At 43.6% G+C, this 15,824-nt stretch overlaps 1 protein-coding gene across 7 annotated transcripts in view; it reads left to right on the top strand.

The window, feature by feature from the left end:
- Nucleotides 1–15,824, top strand: part of fli1 (Fli-1 proto-oncogene, ETS transcription factor) — a 29,500-nt gene continuing 13,676 nt past the window's right edge. Inside the window, exons 1-5 of one of the 7 annotated variants that reach the window (XM_047593516.1) lie at nucleotides 1–214; nucleotides 1,853–1,964; nucleotides 11,104–11,315; nucleotides 11,579–11,730; nucleotides 12,444–12,647. In XM_047593516.1, the coding sequence (XP_047449472.1) occupies nucleotides 1,899–1,964; nucleotides 11,104–11,315; nucleotides 11,579–11,730; nucleotides 12,444–12,647 (634 nt within the window). In that variant the 5' untranslated portion in view covers nucleotides 1–214; nucleotides 1,853–1,898. The other 6 variants (XM_047593518.1, XM_047593515.1, XM_047593517.1 and 3 more) reach the window with 6 other exon arrangements.

Below are 15,824 nucleotides of genomic sequence, written 5' to 3'. Positions count from 1 at the left end.
TTCCCATCTCACTAACATTTCCATTCATACACCAGGCGCTCATTTTTTCGCCCCTTTCAAAAATAACTCACTGTCATCATCTTTCGGAAAACGGCTTTGCCCGGACGGGACTAATTATTAAAAATTGAGGAAGGAGTGATTAGCCAGAATCGAAAAAAAAAAAAAAAAAAAAATCCAAATATCGATCCAGCGACCTGCGCAGCAGAAACGACAGGTGAGTGAGAAAAATAACAAACTGGTTCGCGTTTATCGAAGCGCTGCGAGCTCTGCGGCGTAGGTGTGCATGCAAGGAGGCGATAAATTACTGCAACTCGTTTTATTTCTTTTATTGGTGGCCATTCGGGTTGTCTTGGTTTGCACCTCAATAGATCAAAAACAAAGAGTGGACGTTTCGAAATGTCTCAGACAGCGAAATGAAACAGTCGCCTTGTTCTCAGCCGCTGTGTTAATGCTTGCGTCTCATTGCATCAGACTCGTTGTCCAAAGTTTTAACGTATTTAAAGACTTATTAATTTTGTTTTTTGCAATCGAAAAAAAACAGTCTGCTGACTTTTTCTCGACTCACTTCTCCTCTGTCTCACTTCAGGGTAAAGTAAACGAAAAAAAAAACCCGAATGCGTATTAGCTGAAAATGAGTTGACTCTCGTTTATGATGGATAACAGCAAGGTAAGATGCTTAAAATGTAACACTAGAGGGGTCCCGGCCCACGGGGCTGTCTCGGAGGAAGGTTCACGCCGTTATTCACTAGTCCTCCTCTGCCTAATTGGCTGCAGATGCGGTGTCCTCTGCGCTTTTTACCGCGTAGAAATTGAATGCATTTGGGGAACTTTATGAGGCGAGTCCTGCGTTTGTCTGAAGGAGCCGAGAAGGGAAAGAGGGAGAAAAAGTGGTACCCTACATGCACTTAAACCGTGCAACGTCCATACATATAATCCCTTCTTCCTTGGATAATTTATCACGGGGCAGGAATTAAATGCGTAAAAAAAGACCTGAAATTACGCAGTAAAATATGTGGTGCTCTTAAACCTCCGAGTAAGGTCTTTTGTTCTTTCGTTTTTCTTAACTGAATTTCTATGCGCATTTTCTTCAGATCACAAACTACGAATATACAAAAATAAAAACGAGAACATATTGACAACCCTGGCAGGTCAGAGCACGCTATGCGCTGAAGAGAACAAAAATGTCCCACACGTTGGACTTGAATGCTTCATCCAGAATTGCTAATATAGAGGTACATTCATTTGCTTTATCACACAGTCTATATAACATTTGTGATGATGTGCCACTGCCTTCCTAATAATTGCAGAGGGAGGGAAGGACTAGAAACACCGTCCTCCAAGTGCCCTTTCACCCTAGACTTTGTAAGCTGCACTTATTAAAGCGAAAAGTGTTTCAATATGTGGTAAGCTTTAGGGGGAAAACGTGATGGGGGTTGGGATGGGGCCCTCTTCTTCTTCTTCTTTTTTTTTCATTGCTGCCCAGTTCCTATTGGGCGACTTGGACCAATTCATCCATGTTAGCAGTAGGTCACTGGTGTAATTTCCATCTATTGGTGTTGTGGGCAAAACTTTATCTAATGCCACAGGAGGGGGGTTATGAATGAATCCTGTGTGGAGTCTGGCGTGCCGTATTGGGGGGGTCATTAAGCAAAGTTGACTTTCCCTTTATTTTGGTGGAAGTGGTAACCCACGATTGCCCTATGTGGAAGTTCACAGAACCAGTTACATTTGCAGTAGCTGTTTGCAGTAGCCGTAGCTGCATAAATAGTACGCTCTCAATAAAATAATAATATTATGAATATAAATAATATAATAACCATGTGTTTTTTAATTAATCATCTTTCCTTTTCAGGGCCCATTGGACGCTGATCACCCTTGGGCCTGTCTGTCAAGTAGACATGTTTCAAACTGTCCCTGACACGTCGTCTTACGTAAAGGTAAGACACCACCGTCTCTTGGATCAGGTAATGTTGGATGGAGGGACAAACTTACTTTCTTTTTTTCTTTTTTGTTACCCTTGTCGAGTGTGATCCGATTTTCTAACAAATCTAAATTGTGACTATTTAGTCCTCGTCTGGGACTGACTGAAACAATCAGAACAGTATTTACTTTCTATCCTCGTTGCCTTTTTTTTTTTTTTTTTTTTTTGCATGGCATTTTCTACTGAATTTTTTTTTGCGATATTATAGTACAAGTAACTTCAACACCTGTGGCTTTTCTACAGGCTTATTGCATTCGATAGCCGCCGTGTTATTTTCCCCTCTGGTTGGAAATGCCTACATGTTTATAGTCTAAAGTCACTGTTGAAATGTGGTCCATCTGATGTGCCAAGATCGATTTGGTTTTTTTGTCTCCAGTCCAAAAATGCTGCTGTTATGGCTCATTATCCTGTTTGACGTCATGAACCTCTCTCTCTCTCTCTCTCTCTCTCTCTCTCTCTCTCTCTCTCTCTCTCTCCCTCTCTCTTCGCCACGGTCCCGAGAATGTAAATAAAGCAAACAGCGCACATCTGGTTTTCACATAAAACCTGCATCGCGTCACATATGGCGCAGCGTGAATACCTGCAACTGCTGCATGTCTGAGGCAGTGAAGCCATTAAATGTTTCTGTTATATATTTTTATAACGCACATATATATATGAATATATAATGTCAACAAGTGTCAGTGAATTGGGGCGGAGGGGGTGCATGACGCTCGCTCACATCCATCAATAATCTGCCGAGGTTGACTGCTCTGATTGTGCCTCATTAAAATGAGCCATTGTGCGGAGGCGAGCTTTGGTAATATCTTCATAATCAAGGTATTTTCCAAGGGCGACTTGTTAATGTTTTGAAGACTTATTCCCCCTTTGAATAAGGGCTCCTTTCATCCAGGCGCAGCGTTTGTGGCACTGCTGAGAGACCCTTGCGTTTCAGGGCTCAGAACAATTCCTGATTTGTTGTGAGAGACTTGAATAGCGGGGAATGTTTAAGGAGAAAATACAAGTGTTAAACGAGTCTTTCTGCTCCTAAAAAAAAAAAAAAAAAGAAAGAAAAAAAAGAAAAAAAGAGGAGAAGAAGAAGAAAAAAAGCAGGAGGCCATCAAGGGATCAAGGGCGATTTTTGGAGTTAAATTTCCATTTCACCTTCCTTACATCTCGTAGTTTCTTTTATTTGATGTGGAAATGCATCCTAGATTATTTCTGTTTTTCTTCTGCCTGGGTCCAGGTTTTGCGTGTATTTTCTTTTTTTCTTCTTCTTTTTTTTTACGCAAGTCATGCACTCACTTTCAGGGAGATGTTGGTCAGAATGTGGCACGCCTCAATAGAAAATTTAAAAGAAATATTCCCCGTTCAAGCGAATCCACGGCCCAACATTTGGTTTTGTTTGGTTAAGGCCAGGCGAGACTGGAACTCTCCAATAAAAATAAATCTCAAATTAATTATGGCCTAGAGCGAGGGGCCAGACAGTTCGTGCTTATATGCGCAGCAGACTCCACTTCTTGCCCTCAGTATTTTGACTCAGGCTGTCTTTTTAGCCCGAGAGAAGGAATGATCAGAATACAAGTCTGCAATCTAATAAACAGCACGCAGGCCCTCATGGACCGGGACCGTTTCTTCTTTGGAATAACACTGAAGTTTCACTCACTTCTAGATATGTAATTCCACCGAATGAGGTTTCCATGCGCATGTCAGTGAGGAGAGAGTTACCAGCGGGTGTTCAAAAATGTAAGAACTTATAGATCCACTGTAAAGAAAAGAAAAAAAACTTTTAAATAAGACATACAAATATATGTTTGTGACAATGTACGTAAACCTGTTCTCTGAAACGGCATGCCCTCTTGTTAAACGCTTATTCCCTAACTTCTGATGGCAAATAAACCGCCAATGCTTACTGCATACTGTAAACCCATACGTTCAATCTCAGCAGATCCATACGAAGAAAGGATGGGCCTAACAATTGAAAGTCTGCTGTACATAAACTCACCATAGTGTCCGCCCACCTCTGGCTCCATGCCCCAGCGGAGAGACAGAGGAGCTACTGGCTCGTGGTGTAGAAGAAATGTCTGGCTGTCTAGTTCCAGCGTCGAGCCAGATGTTCAGTGGTTCACTGTGTAAACCAACTTGCATCTGTTTATTGGCCTTCCAAAATGTTTGTTACCACTGTATTCATTATGATCATGGTAGATCCTGCCCACTCAGTCTTCCCGATATGCTTTATGACTTAAGGGCTGGCAGGTACGTGGATACAGATGGGCAGTAATCACTTACGGTCCGAGTGGGATATTGTTAGATCAGAAAATCTCACGTTTTGTGTCATTTGATAAGCATCCGGTGCATATGGAGTCACATTTTACAAGCTTATTTTGGATTATTTACACAGCCTAAACTCAAGAGATAAGTGGAGGATAAATGTGGCTTTGTAATAAGAATATTAGAACAGTGTCATGTACTGGTGAAACAGTGACAGTGTTTTAAGAGATCTGTTCTTGTTTCTATTGTTGATCATAAAGGCCCGCGGGGTAACTCATCAACTCAAGCTGAACACAAGCATGGCCCCCTCTCTAATTCGCCCGTTTATCACACTCTCTACAATAAAACGTTATGAAAACCCCAGACGGTGGAATGCATAGAAAAACAAAACCAAGGCAGTCACTGAAGAGTTAAACAAGGTGTCTCCCTTAATTACACGAGTCTCAACTGGCCTCAGGCAGGAGAAGCCTTGACCCTTAGCAGGATCCAGATGTGGTGGTCCCAAGGGTGGGGGCCCATGGCTCCACCAGACCCCCAAGTCGAGAGCAGACAGGCCGGCCCTGCTGTCAGTCGTTACGGCGGCGCAATCTCATGTTCGGCCGCTCTGAGGCCATTCCCCGAGGCAGGACCCTAACACTGCAAAAAGTGTCCACCATTCACTAAATGGTATTTCAAATCAATGGGATGAATTCAGTTTTACCCAGAGCATATTTTTTTCTAATACATATTCTTGGATATTGGTGGAATGGGCTGTATTTTTGTTAGGTCAGGGCTAACCATGCTTAAAAAATCACCTGAGGAATGACTAAAGTCTGAACCCAAGTGGACGCCATAAAGTATCATGATCTCCTCAACTGAATTTGTTTCACGCGACTTAAGAAATTCTGGATGAAGCAATACGTTCGTGAAAGTGGACTTTTCTTGCAGTGTTATTGTCCCGCTCACTTTCAGCCCTGGCTCCACGTCTAGCATCTGCACTAAAATTGTGCCTGAATTGATGAGGGCAATTTCATAGGGTAGACTTAGAGAGGAAAAAAAATACCTATGTGGGGGTGGGGGCAAGGGGATTTCTTTTCAATGCTCAATCGAGTAAGAGAGCTGGGAGAAATCTTTGACTAAGAATATAAAATGTAAAGGTAACAACAACAGGAAAATATTCATAATAGTGTCAATAAAACGTTTATGTCCACTTTCTGGTTCGTTTTTGTTGACGCAGACTCTATTTCATCCAGTCAGGGCTGTGCGGAGCAGCAGACGCACACGTGTAGCGCAGACCCTCAGATTACAGTGCGGTTAGGAGCTGAATGCTTGGATTTTATTAATGGTGTCTCAGGAACACTTCATAGCCTTCAGAGAGAGCTGTAACAAAAAAAAAGGAGAAAAAAAAGGAAAAGAGGTTGCAACATGTCTGTAGGTGTTCACGTTTCTCCCTAGTTTTGATTTAGAACTCCGGTTTGAGAGAAACGTGGGTCCGAGCTCAGAGATAAAGTTTATCACCCGCACTGTAAAATGCAGAATAAACCAGTGAATAGTCTGATTTGCAGAGGGATGGAGGCATGGCCAAATTAAAGTCTGAGGCGTAGGCGTGAGCCAAAAGCGTTCTAAAACATGCGATCACATAAGTTGAGAGTGTCCTGCGACAGTAAACCTCATTCCAGAAAACCTCGGTTAAATGTGTGCAGAAATAATTCACGAGCCGGACAAATAGTAAACCCCTCCACACCATCTGTGACATTACTGGGAAAGCAAAAGACACAACACTATTCTACAGCGGGCTACACAGCAATGGCTGTGCACAACGCAGGCAGCCATCCTGTAAATATTTCCGAGCAGAAAAACATAACAGCGGAGCGAACACTCAATTGTTTTCCCTGCTTATCTCTCTGGGACAGTATCCTGCTTTTTTGAAGGCAGGGCTTTCGGTGACACACAGCTTCCTTCTCAACCTTCTCAACAGTGGTGACTTCACTTCCCAAATTTAGAGGAAAGAAAAAACTCAATCCGGTAAAAAGTGTCTCTTTCTCTCCGCCACATACCGGGGGACTGGAATTAATTCAGGAGCGTGTCATGTTTGGGATATTGTCGGGGTCCGCTGAATATTGCGCAAAATGGACGGAACTATTAAGGTAAGGGTGGAGAACGGGGTGTATGAGTTTGTGGGAGACTGCTTTTTCGGAGTTGCGCCTCCTTTTTTTAAAGCAATGGGTTGAAATGCCCCTCTGTGTCGGTCTGTGAGCTGGGACATCCAATCTGGCGACGATGAGCGGCGTTTTTCTCTCGGTCTGAAAGCGGTAACCCGATTTCTTTCTTTTATTCTTTCTTTGAAAGCCGAGGCTTTTCAATAAGCTGCCTGGTCGAGAGGATACGCTATGGTGCGGATTTAAGCCTAAATCTGAATCACGTTTTGGATTTTGGGGGGGACCAAGCGCACAATTACGCACGTTTGGAAAGGCACAAAGGAGTTGTTAATTGTTTCAGGCAAAAAAAGCGTAGACTTCATTTTCCTATAGGTAAAAATAATCCGCGAATACAACGATTTGGTTTAGCCTGGGATTGAGCAATAGCCGTGACGAACCGCTGGATACGATGTGTCGAGCTGCGCAACAGCGGTGTGGCACGTCGCCCGGGTCGGTCCGTTGATCCTGTCGTGGGTCAAACGAGCTTTTAATGGTTGGGTATTTTCTGAAGAAATCATCATTATCTGTGTGTTTCGGTTGATTGTTGTAACTTTTCCCTCCGCTTCCAGGCAGAGAGTTTTGTCAAAGTGTAAGGAAAGCTGTCATTTAGTAACTTCGTGCGGCAACTGCACAGTTTGCAACACTTCAAACCACAAAGCTTCACAATGATACCTTGGCTTGCTCCTTATATAGTTACACAACTATTTTGAAATGGTATGCTGGTAGTGGCAGAGCGCTGGTCTACATTGGCTACTGGCTGCCGACAGTTAAATTCCAGATGCATTATGGCTGTAGTCACCAGATGTTGAATGGCGAGTCCTTATTAGTTCGATGCGTTCAGCCTGTGTCCTCCGGTTAACAAGTGTAAGCTCAGAAGAATACAGCATCTGTATTTACTCTTGTCGCTGAAAAGTGATGGGACTTGTTTTCTTTTGGAAATTTAAAGTAGCTGGTTTGTGGCGGCTGGGTGTGGTGTGAGTTTTGGAAGAGTGTAAACGTTGGCAAGACAAAAATGTCAGGCTACATATAGCCCAGTGAAATCGTCGCTCATCGCGCACAGCGCTGTGTTTTGTTATGCACTGGGGGGTGAATGCCATGCTGCCCCAGGGCATGGCTGGATTATTTATTTGGAAACAAAGCAAGAAGTTGTGACAATTAATGTAATCATAATTGACTACTTGGGTGTAAATGACTGGCTGTTAGCTGCATTCATGCTCGCGAAAAGAAAGGAAGGGCTCTCTAGCCATGAGAGCTTCCTGTTCTACACAATCTTTTCCTGACAGGTTTCCTCTTCCTCCTTAAACAAAAGACAGGAATGCCCCCCCTGGGTGGCTCCTGCTAGATGGCTGTGTGTGAACGCCAAACAGATACACGTGTAGTCTGGATGTGGAGCTACTGCATATATCCAGCCCGCTCCAGACGCGTCGTGACGCATTTGGGGAGATAGACTTGGTTGATGTAAACAGAACAGAGGTGGCTCCCAGCAGGTGTCACACTCGCACAATGCATATAGTGGGGCTTGCTCATTCACCACTGAGCCATGTGTTATTTGCTGTTTCCCCTTTGTCTGGAGCACTGCAGAAAGATATACAGCAAACCCAGAGTCTGAGTCTTATTCATGCTTGAGGAAATAATAATTTCTGAAGTTTATTATGATTTTATATCTCTGGGAGAAGTGCATCTGTGACACAAATATCACAAAATATCTTCTGACACTTTGAGGCAGACAGAAAACTCAGTGTAACCGCCTGCGGCTGTAACTGCTAGTATGTGTGTGTTTCTTGCAGATACTGGAAAGACAAAAACAAATTGGCACTGCTCTGTCATCCTCGCGGCTCCTCTCTGAGAGTGGTGTGCTCCTATTTTTAAAAGCAACCCATTGCAATCTTGATAGGCACACACCACTTGTCAGTCATGGTTCTAATTGCGCAGGCCGATATGTCACTGTAAATATAACGTACAACAGTCATAATAGTTCTCAAAGCCCCTTATCAGGCCCTGATGAGACGGTCCCTCACTCTTTTGCGCTTTATCATCCACAGACAAGCTGCTGTGCTCTGCTCAGATATCGCGTCTCGCTGCCAGTGTTCAGACTTTGATGGATCCACTGATGAAATCACTGGAAAATCTAATTCTGGCACAGGGTTAAACGCTCTGGAGAGGTTCAGGTTTTTTTGTCCACCTCTTAACCTGAACAGTTGGGCTTAGCCTTGCAGTTTCTATGTACTTGTTCTCGTGTAAGGAAAAGAAAACATTTATGGAGAAGTTTAACTTAAAAAAGAAAAAGAAAGAAAAAAAAAGATTCACGTTGCTGTAAAAACTGAATACACGCACATACTGTACCTTTCATTCCAAAGTACAAACAAATGTGTAAAAGCAGTTATTTAGCTTTCCAGAGCATTCCCAGCTGAAACTCTGTCATTCCAAATTGTACTTTACTTCTGTAAACACAGCCAGTAGTCAGGCAGAAGGCACAATAGTGCAAATAAAATCATTTTGACTATATATTGCATCATTTTGATCCGTTTCACATAAAGTTCTTGGATTGGTTTGAAATATATCTATTTTTCCCACTGCAGTGTACTGTAGTAATTAGAAAAGCAAAAGTTGGTGGATGAATATAAAAATATCTAGAAAATACATTTATGTACCCCTTTACATAGTACATAATAATACAAAATATAAACAAAGTACAAAGATTTTACTTGTGTTTGTATTGTAGAACACAGCTACAGTTCATGTACAAGACACTTTTAAGTAAAGAAAATGTAGATGTGCTGCTTTTCTAAGCACTGTGTTAAAATGGAGCTGGCAACATAATACGCTGCATTTGTAGTCATTTTATTGTTCTTTAATATATGTATGTATCATTTCCACACCGAAGTAACTATCCAGTCGCACCGAAAAGGAAAGTGTCTGCTATAAAAAGACATTAAGCGTTCAAATAAGGATAAGTGAAAACCTTCCACTCACATGAAATGTCTTAGAAGGGAACAGCGCTGAAGTTATGTGAGATCATGAGGATTTCACTTTCATAAAAGCAACATTTTGGGGAATGCAACGGCTACATGTTGGAAATATTGATCAGTGAATATCAAGTAGCATTTTCCCCCTGAAGCAGATATGTGGCATGTTGGAATGAAATAATTCAGTCCTCAGGGATTAGACACGTCTCGGTCTAAGCTGTGCCATCAGATCCTATCAGAGCCAGATGTGCATCAGGCCCGAGCCTAATCCTCGCAGGCATATGACTGTAATGATTTCACGTAATATTTTGACTTATTGCTTTTCTTTTTTGTACTTTGTGCTCCATTTTTTTTAACAGTGGGGAACGGAACAGGACTTATCAAGTTATTGTTAAGCAGCATTCTGCACATGTCTGTGACTGGCACAGGTCTAAATTGGTGCATGTTAAAAAGTAACAACTCAATTATGAGTCATGTTTTACTTCCAAGACATTACACGAGGAGCGTGTTGAAAACACGCAATATCATGGCCGGCCCCGAGTTTCTGCGTTTGTTTTCTTTAATAAAATTACATTGCTCCAGCTGAGCCACAGCAGAGAGGTCAGTGCAGCCGTGACCCCCCCTGCTTCTGTTGAGTCTTCAGCTGTGGAGGGAAGCCCAACACTTAGACCAGACAGACATACCGAGGCCTGACAGCGGAATTTAAAATTATAAATCACAAAGATATGAGTCATGAGATATAATACACACATCAGGAATCATGGACTTATAAGAAGTCTCCTTTGTGTGTGTGTTTTTTTTTGTGTGTGTGTGTAAACCAATTGTTGAATCTGGTAGCTGTAGATATTCGATTACAGTGAATTACGACCGACTCCTCCAGCACCCTGTTTTACAACTCTGTCTTAAACCACTGTGGGCATGATTGAAGTCACCCTAACATCAACAGGAAGCTGAAGTTGCTTCGTGAGCTGTAAACTACTGAGGATGCCAGACTGCGATATGACCCATAACTGCACATAATTGCTGTAAACAAAAATACACAAGAGATTGAAAATCGGCATCACAAGTTTCTGGGAAGTGTCAAATGAAAGACTTCAGTTGTATTTGCTCGTGTTTGTGAGAGTTACATGATACCGCTGTGATATCTGTGGGATAAATATGAACCCGCAGCCGGATGATCGTTATCATATTAACATTACGCAAGAAAGAAAGGCAGGGGGAAGTTACCAGCTTCACTGTCTAAACATTAAAAAAAAAAACACTCCTAGCGACATCTTTAAAGCTGACAAAATTGTGGACTTGGATGCCTCAATACCCGGCTATTTTAACACTTCTCAGCCAGGTTACTTGCCTACTTCTGTCTTTTTTCTTGCTGGCAGTTGGCAAACCAGCGTACAGGGGCATTACTGCCACCTACTGTTGCTGCCTACCTACCTGTAACTTTGGTTACTTATTATAACCCTAGATTCTATGGCTGTAGCTTAGTCCACTGCAAAGTGGTATGAGATGAAGGATCTCTTTAACATGAAGATATAAGTGTCTGTGACTGGTATTGGGTCTTAGTTCCACAGGCGCTTGTTTCTTGTTTCAGACAGAGCCAGGACTGATGCTGGCTGCAGGTTCATACTTTAATAATTGTCTAATCTAACAATGTATGTCATTTTTAAAATATTCTCAGAATCATAAGAAAGACTCAACATGTGGGTTATTTTTTTCCGTCCCCCTCTAGGAGGCGCTATCAGTGGTGAGTGAAGACCAGTCCCTATTTGAGCCTCCGTACGCTGCTGCTGCCCCTCTCCCCAAAACAGACATGACTGCATCTGGCACACAGGACTACGGCCAGACCCACAAAATCAACCCCTTGCCCCCACAGCAGGAGTGGATCAACCAGCCAGTGCGGGTCAATGTCAAGAGAGAATATGAGCACATGAACGGATCCAGGTACGAGACAACGTAGGTCGTGTTCTGCGAGATGAACATTTTTCAGCCTTTATTAGACAGAGCGTTGCTGCTGTTGTCACTTGTCATTTAACAGGCCATTTATTTGCAGCAACTTACTTTTGCTGCTAATCTTTGATATGCTTGGCCCACGCAAGTGTACGGCTTAAATGTCCCCTGCCAAAGTCAATGCCCAGAAACTAACAACACCCAATTTATCTGCTGATAATATTTTTACAAGTTTTGTCTGCATGTTTGTGTAGCAGGGAGTCTCCAGTGGACTGCAGTGTGGGTAAATGCAATAAGCTGGTGGGGGGTAACGACACATCTCAGATGACCTATGGAAACTACATGGACGAGAAGAACGCTCCTCCCCCCAACATGACCACCAATGAGCGGAGAGTCATTGTACCTGCAGGTATAACAACAGTTTTACAGTTTTTGACAGAATTACACAATGATTTCCTGGGTTTGGTATAATTACAGTGCTGTAAATATTTTAGATTTCAAATGTACCATGTGTTTTACCAAAATCAGTGCAGGTCAAAATGTTGGCCACACTGTTCAGGTTAACAATTTCAGTTTTAGGGTTGAGGGTGTGACTGTAAACAGTCACATGCCGTTCTTTTAAATTAGAATTGAAGAGACTCTTGGTAAATTTTCCACGTTCCATGCTATTCCAGTGCTAAACTGTTGCTCTGTTAACCTAATATGAGATGTGGGCTTTACTTTCCAATATGACTGTGCAGATTGGGTCAAGCAACAAGTACTTTGTTTGCTAGTTATTGGTTTCGTTGTCATAGAAGTGCCACAAAACATATAAAATCACAGGGAGGAATTTGAAACTGAACACTGCTTTGCAACAGATGACTTACCTGAACGTTAATGTGCGGCATTGTACTCTAGCAAAATGGCACTCCAGCGATTAAGAATTGGGAAACCAGTTTTTACTATTCTATTGGAATCAGATACTGATAATAAATTCTGATTTCGGCATTTTTATTTCTCCCACTCCCTTTACCATGGTGAGATATGCAAGTTTCCCAGATGTCTTCCTGCAAGCGTCTGTCGACAGCTATGCATTTTGCAGTCCATAAACTTCCTCTCTCTTCTTCTGTCTTCCCTCCGCAGACCCGTCGCTGTGGTCCCAGGACCATGTGCGCCAGTGGCTTGAGTGGGCCATCAAGGAGTACAGCCTGTTAGACATTGACACGGCGATGTTTCAAAACACAGACGGCAAAGAGCTGTGCAAGATGAGCAAGGACGACTTCCTGCGGCTCACCACCATGTACAATGCAGAAGTGCTTCTCTCTCATCTCAATTACCTCAGGGAAAGTAAGTACACGCTGTGCCTGTTAAGTGTAGGAACCAACAAAGAGGCACATGTTAAGTAAATCTTCCAAAGACATTTGTGGTTATTAAGCAAGAAAATAACAGTAATGTTCCTGCACGAAGCCCGTATTGCTGTACATCCTGCTGATTGTACTGAAGATGTGATAATACTTTTTTTTGACAAACCTGTAAAACCACACCATGTTAAAATTACCAATAACAAACAATGAAATCGCTTTGTGGAACCTCATTTCTCCATAAAGTGGACCCCATCTTAAGCAGAGCTGTGCAAGCCACGCAGGTTTCTTTCCCCTCTCAAGATAACCATCAACTACATCCCCCACTACACTTTGCAGTGCCTTATTCCACATGGTCCACAGAAAGATGAAGCCCAGGTGCATTGCCTCAGGAATCACGCTAGCCTTGTATGCGCAGCACAGAAAGTTGATCTGCAATCTGCAATGGAGGCAACTAAATTTGAGCCTCTTACCTTTGAAGAGTACCTCGGCGTAATCCTGGTTCATATGTTTCTGCGGGGAGACGAAGCCAATTTTCTGAGGCAGTATGCAAATGGCATTTGAATATAAGATGTAACATCTGGTGTGGCTATGGTTTGAATACACAGTTCAGACACTGGGTATGCCTGTTTACTAGAAAAACCATAACTGTGATCGTTGCACAGTTACAGAAAACAGATCATTCCATTTTTTTTTAATCGGATTCTGCACTTCGGAACAGTGAGGGCTGCTTCTGCTGCGGCTGCAGAATATCATGACAGCACGCTGGGTGGAGTGACTGATGGCTCAACTATATTTAACATTACTCTCTAAAAATTGTGATGGGCCTCTGTGTGACGTAATGGGTACTGTATTTTGTGGGTGTCAACAGTTTTCTCTATGCACTGCGTCTGGGCAGAGAGAGATGCTTGTCATGAGCATAACAGCCTCATTGTGCAGCGCTGCAGCGGGTGGATCTGTCTGACCGCCACTGGGCACACTCCGCAGAGCAGTTTTCATTATGGCCACTGGCTGCGGGACTTAGCCACGGCTTAGGCGTGCTGCATCGTGACTCTGCCCATTGCTGTCCTCTTTTGATTTAGACCTTGTGTGTTTTGGAGACAGGAAAGATGTCTTGGGAATCCTCTCCACTTGCCAATTGAAATTGCTTTGGATTCATTCCGAGTGATCAGAAAGATGAATGGTCCTCTCACGGGGTGAGTGACCTGTTTGGGGGCCACTCTTAGAGATGCAAGCGGTGTGAATTATTAACAATGGGAACGTGAGGGTCAAAAGAACCATGTTAGAGAGTCGAGGTCTAAGGTAGGCTCAAAACCACCACTGGGGAAGAGAGTTGGGGCTGCATAGACCCTGCAGGGCTGATGATTTGGAAACTGAAGCCATTCTCTCTTCTCCCCCCACAGCACAAACAAACACAATCATGGTTGAGGAGTAACCCCGTCCAGAAAATAGACCTCTGGCTACGCTCATGAGAGCTTGAGCTGGGGCAAGTTTCCAGAATGCAGAGAAAGAGAAAAAATGTGGAAAAGCTGAGCCAAGCCCTGGAAGTATTAGTGATTGCAGGTCATGCGGTGTCTTCCTCCAACTCCATTCACCTCACCAACATTACCCCCCATCCTCCTCCAAAAAATGAATGGTCCGAGCGGGTAGCGCAATCATTTCATACACATGTGTGTGCGCCATGTGTGCTTTCCGTTCTGTTTATTGAACCTCTGATTAACATTCCTCGCAGTCATTAAGCCTTGTATGTACGCTTGGCGAAGGGCAGGGACACACTTCCCCACCCTACAGCCATACCATAACAAAACATTCCTGCCACGTCATGAGCTGATGTATTGTTCAGGCACCCACACTGGTGCAAACGGCGGGCACAACCTGAACATCTGTCTGGCTACGCAGCTGCTTGAGGTAACAAGGGTAGTTGCCCATGCATTATTTTGGCCTCATTGTTGGTCACTTATCCAGATTTTTATAAGTGATGGCCGCCCACACCCCAATGTGCTTTCAATTTGGAGTGCAATTTGAGAATTTGTTCAAATTAGTCTGTCAGGGAGGGACCGCGGACTGTTTGCTTTATCGCACCCATGTAGGTCGGTTTGATACCACATGTGCTGGAAACGGAGCAGAGCAACAAACCTCAGACAACGAGACACTGTATCTTAAGACACACAGAGATGCAAGACGAGAGAGGGAGAAAGACAGGGGAGATGGAACAGATGAGAATGGAACAAAGGAGGGATTGAGGAGGGAATGTGCCGAGGAAGAGGATTGAGGACGAATAAGTCGATCTGAAGAGATGCCACGGTAGAAACAGTGATCCACATCCATGACAGATAGACCCTGCAGTAGTTGTTTGAGGGAGAGGGCTGGAGGGTGTGAGCAAGAGAAGCTGTTATAGAAAGGGAGTGTGAAGTTGAAAATAAAAGTTGGGGGCTGAGCTATTTTTCAGAAGTGCGTGGAAACGGGCCGAGATGGTCGTGATTGAGTGCCGTTGGAGAATAGCAATAGTTCTGTTTCCCAGCTGTCGCCATTGCTTGTGTGTCTGGATGGATTTACAGTAAGGGAGTCAAGACAGAGAGAGAGAGGGAGAGAGAGAGCGATAAGTCTGGGCTCCTGCACTGCTGCTGCTCGCTTCAGAGTGGGGGACATTCTCGAGCCCTCAATAGTTTATACAGACCATAAACATCTGGGCTCGCAGGCTGAGTAGGGAAAAAGGAGGTCTGGAGAGCTCTCTTTCTCCCTCTCTCCCTCTCTCTCTCTCTCTCTCAGCCCCCCCTCCCCAACCCCCCACCCTTTCTTCCCTCACAACATTTTTATTGAGCTCCCCTTGCATTAGTCCTTTCTATTGGCAGATTATCACTGGTGCAGAGGGGCTCAACGACCTGGCTCCGCGCCCTTTACTGTTAGCTGTCTGCCGTTAGCCACCATTACGGAGCAGTCTGCGGCTGCTCACTTGACTGCTGGGGTGCAGACATACTTCTGCAGCAATTTATGTATATAGCATTAGCATAAGTGGACGGGGATAATAAGCAGTTGCTATTCATGTAAACACTAAGATGAGCTGAGCTGCATTTGAAGATAGATGCTTAGATGTGCATAATAACTGAGCTTGCAGCAGGCAGTAGTTGTTCATGGCAACTACATGGTTAAAGAGGACCGCTGT

The sequence above is a fragment of the Mugil cephalus genome, chromosome 9 (assembly GCF_022458985.1).
Source record: "Mugil cephalus isolate CIBA_MC_2020 chromosome 9, CIBA_Mcephalus_1.1, whole genome shotgun sequence".
Taxonomy (NCBI): Eukaryota; Metazoa; Chordata; class Actinopteri; order Mugiliformes; family Mugilidae; genus Mugil; species Mugil cephalus.
Note: the sequence above shows the minus strand (reverse complement) of the source record. Positions and strands in the feature narration are given on the sequence as shown.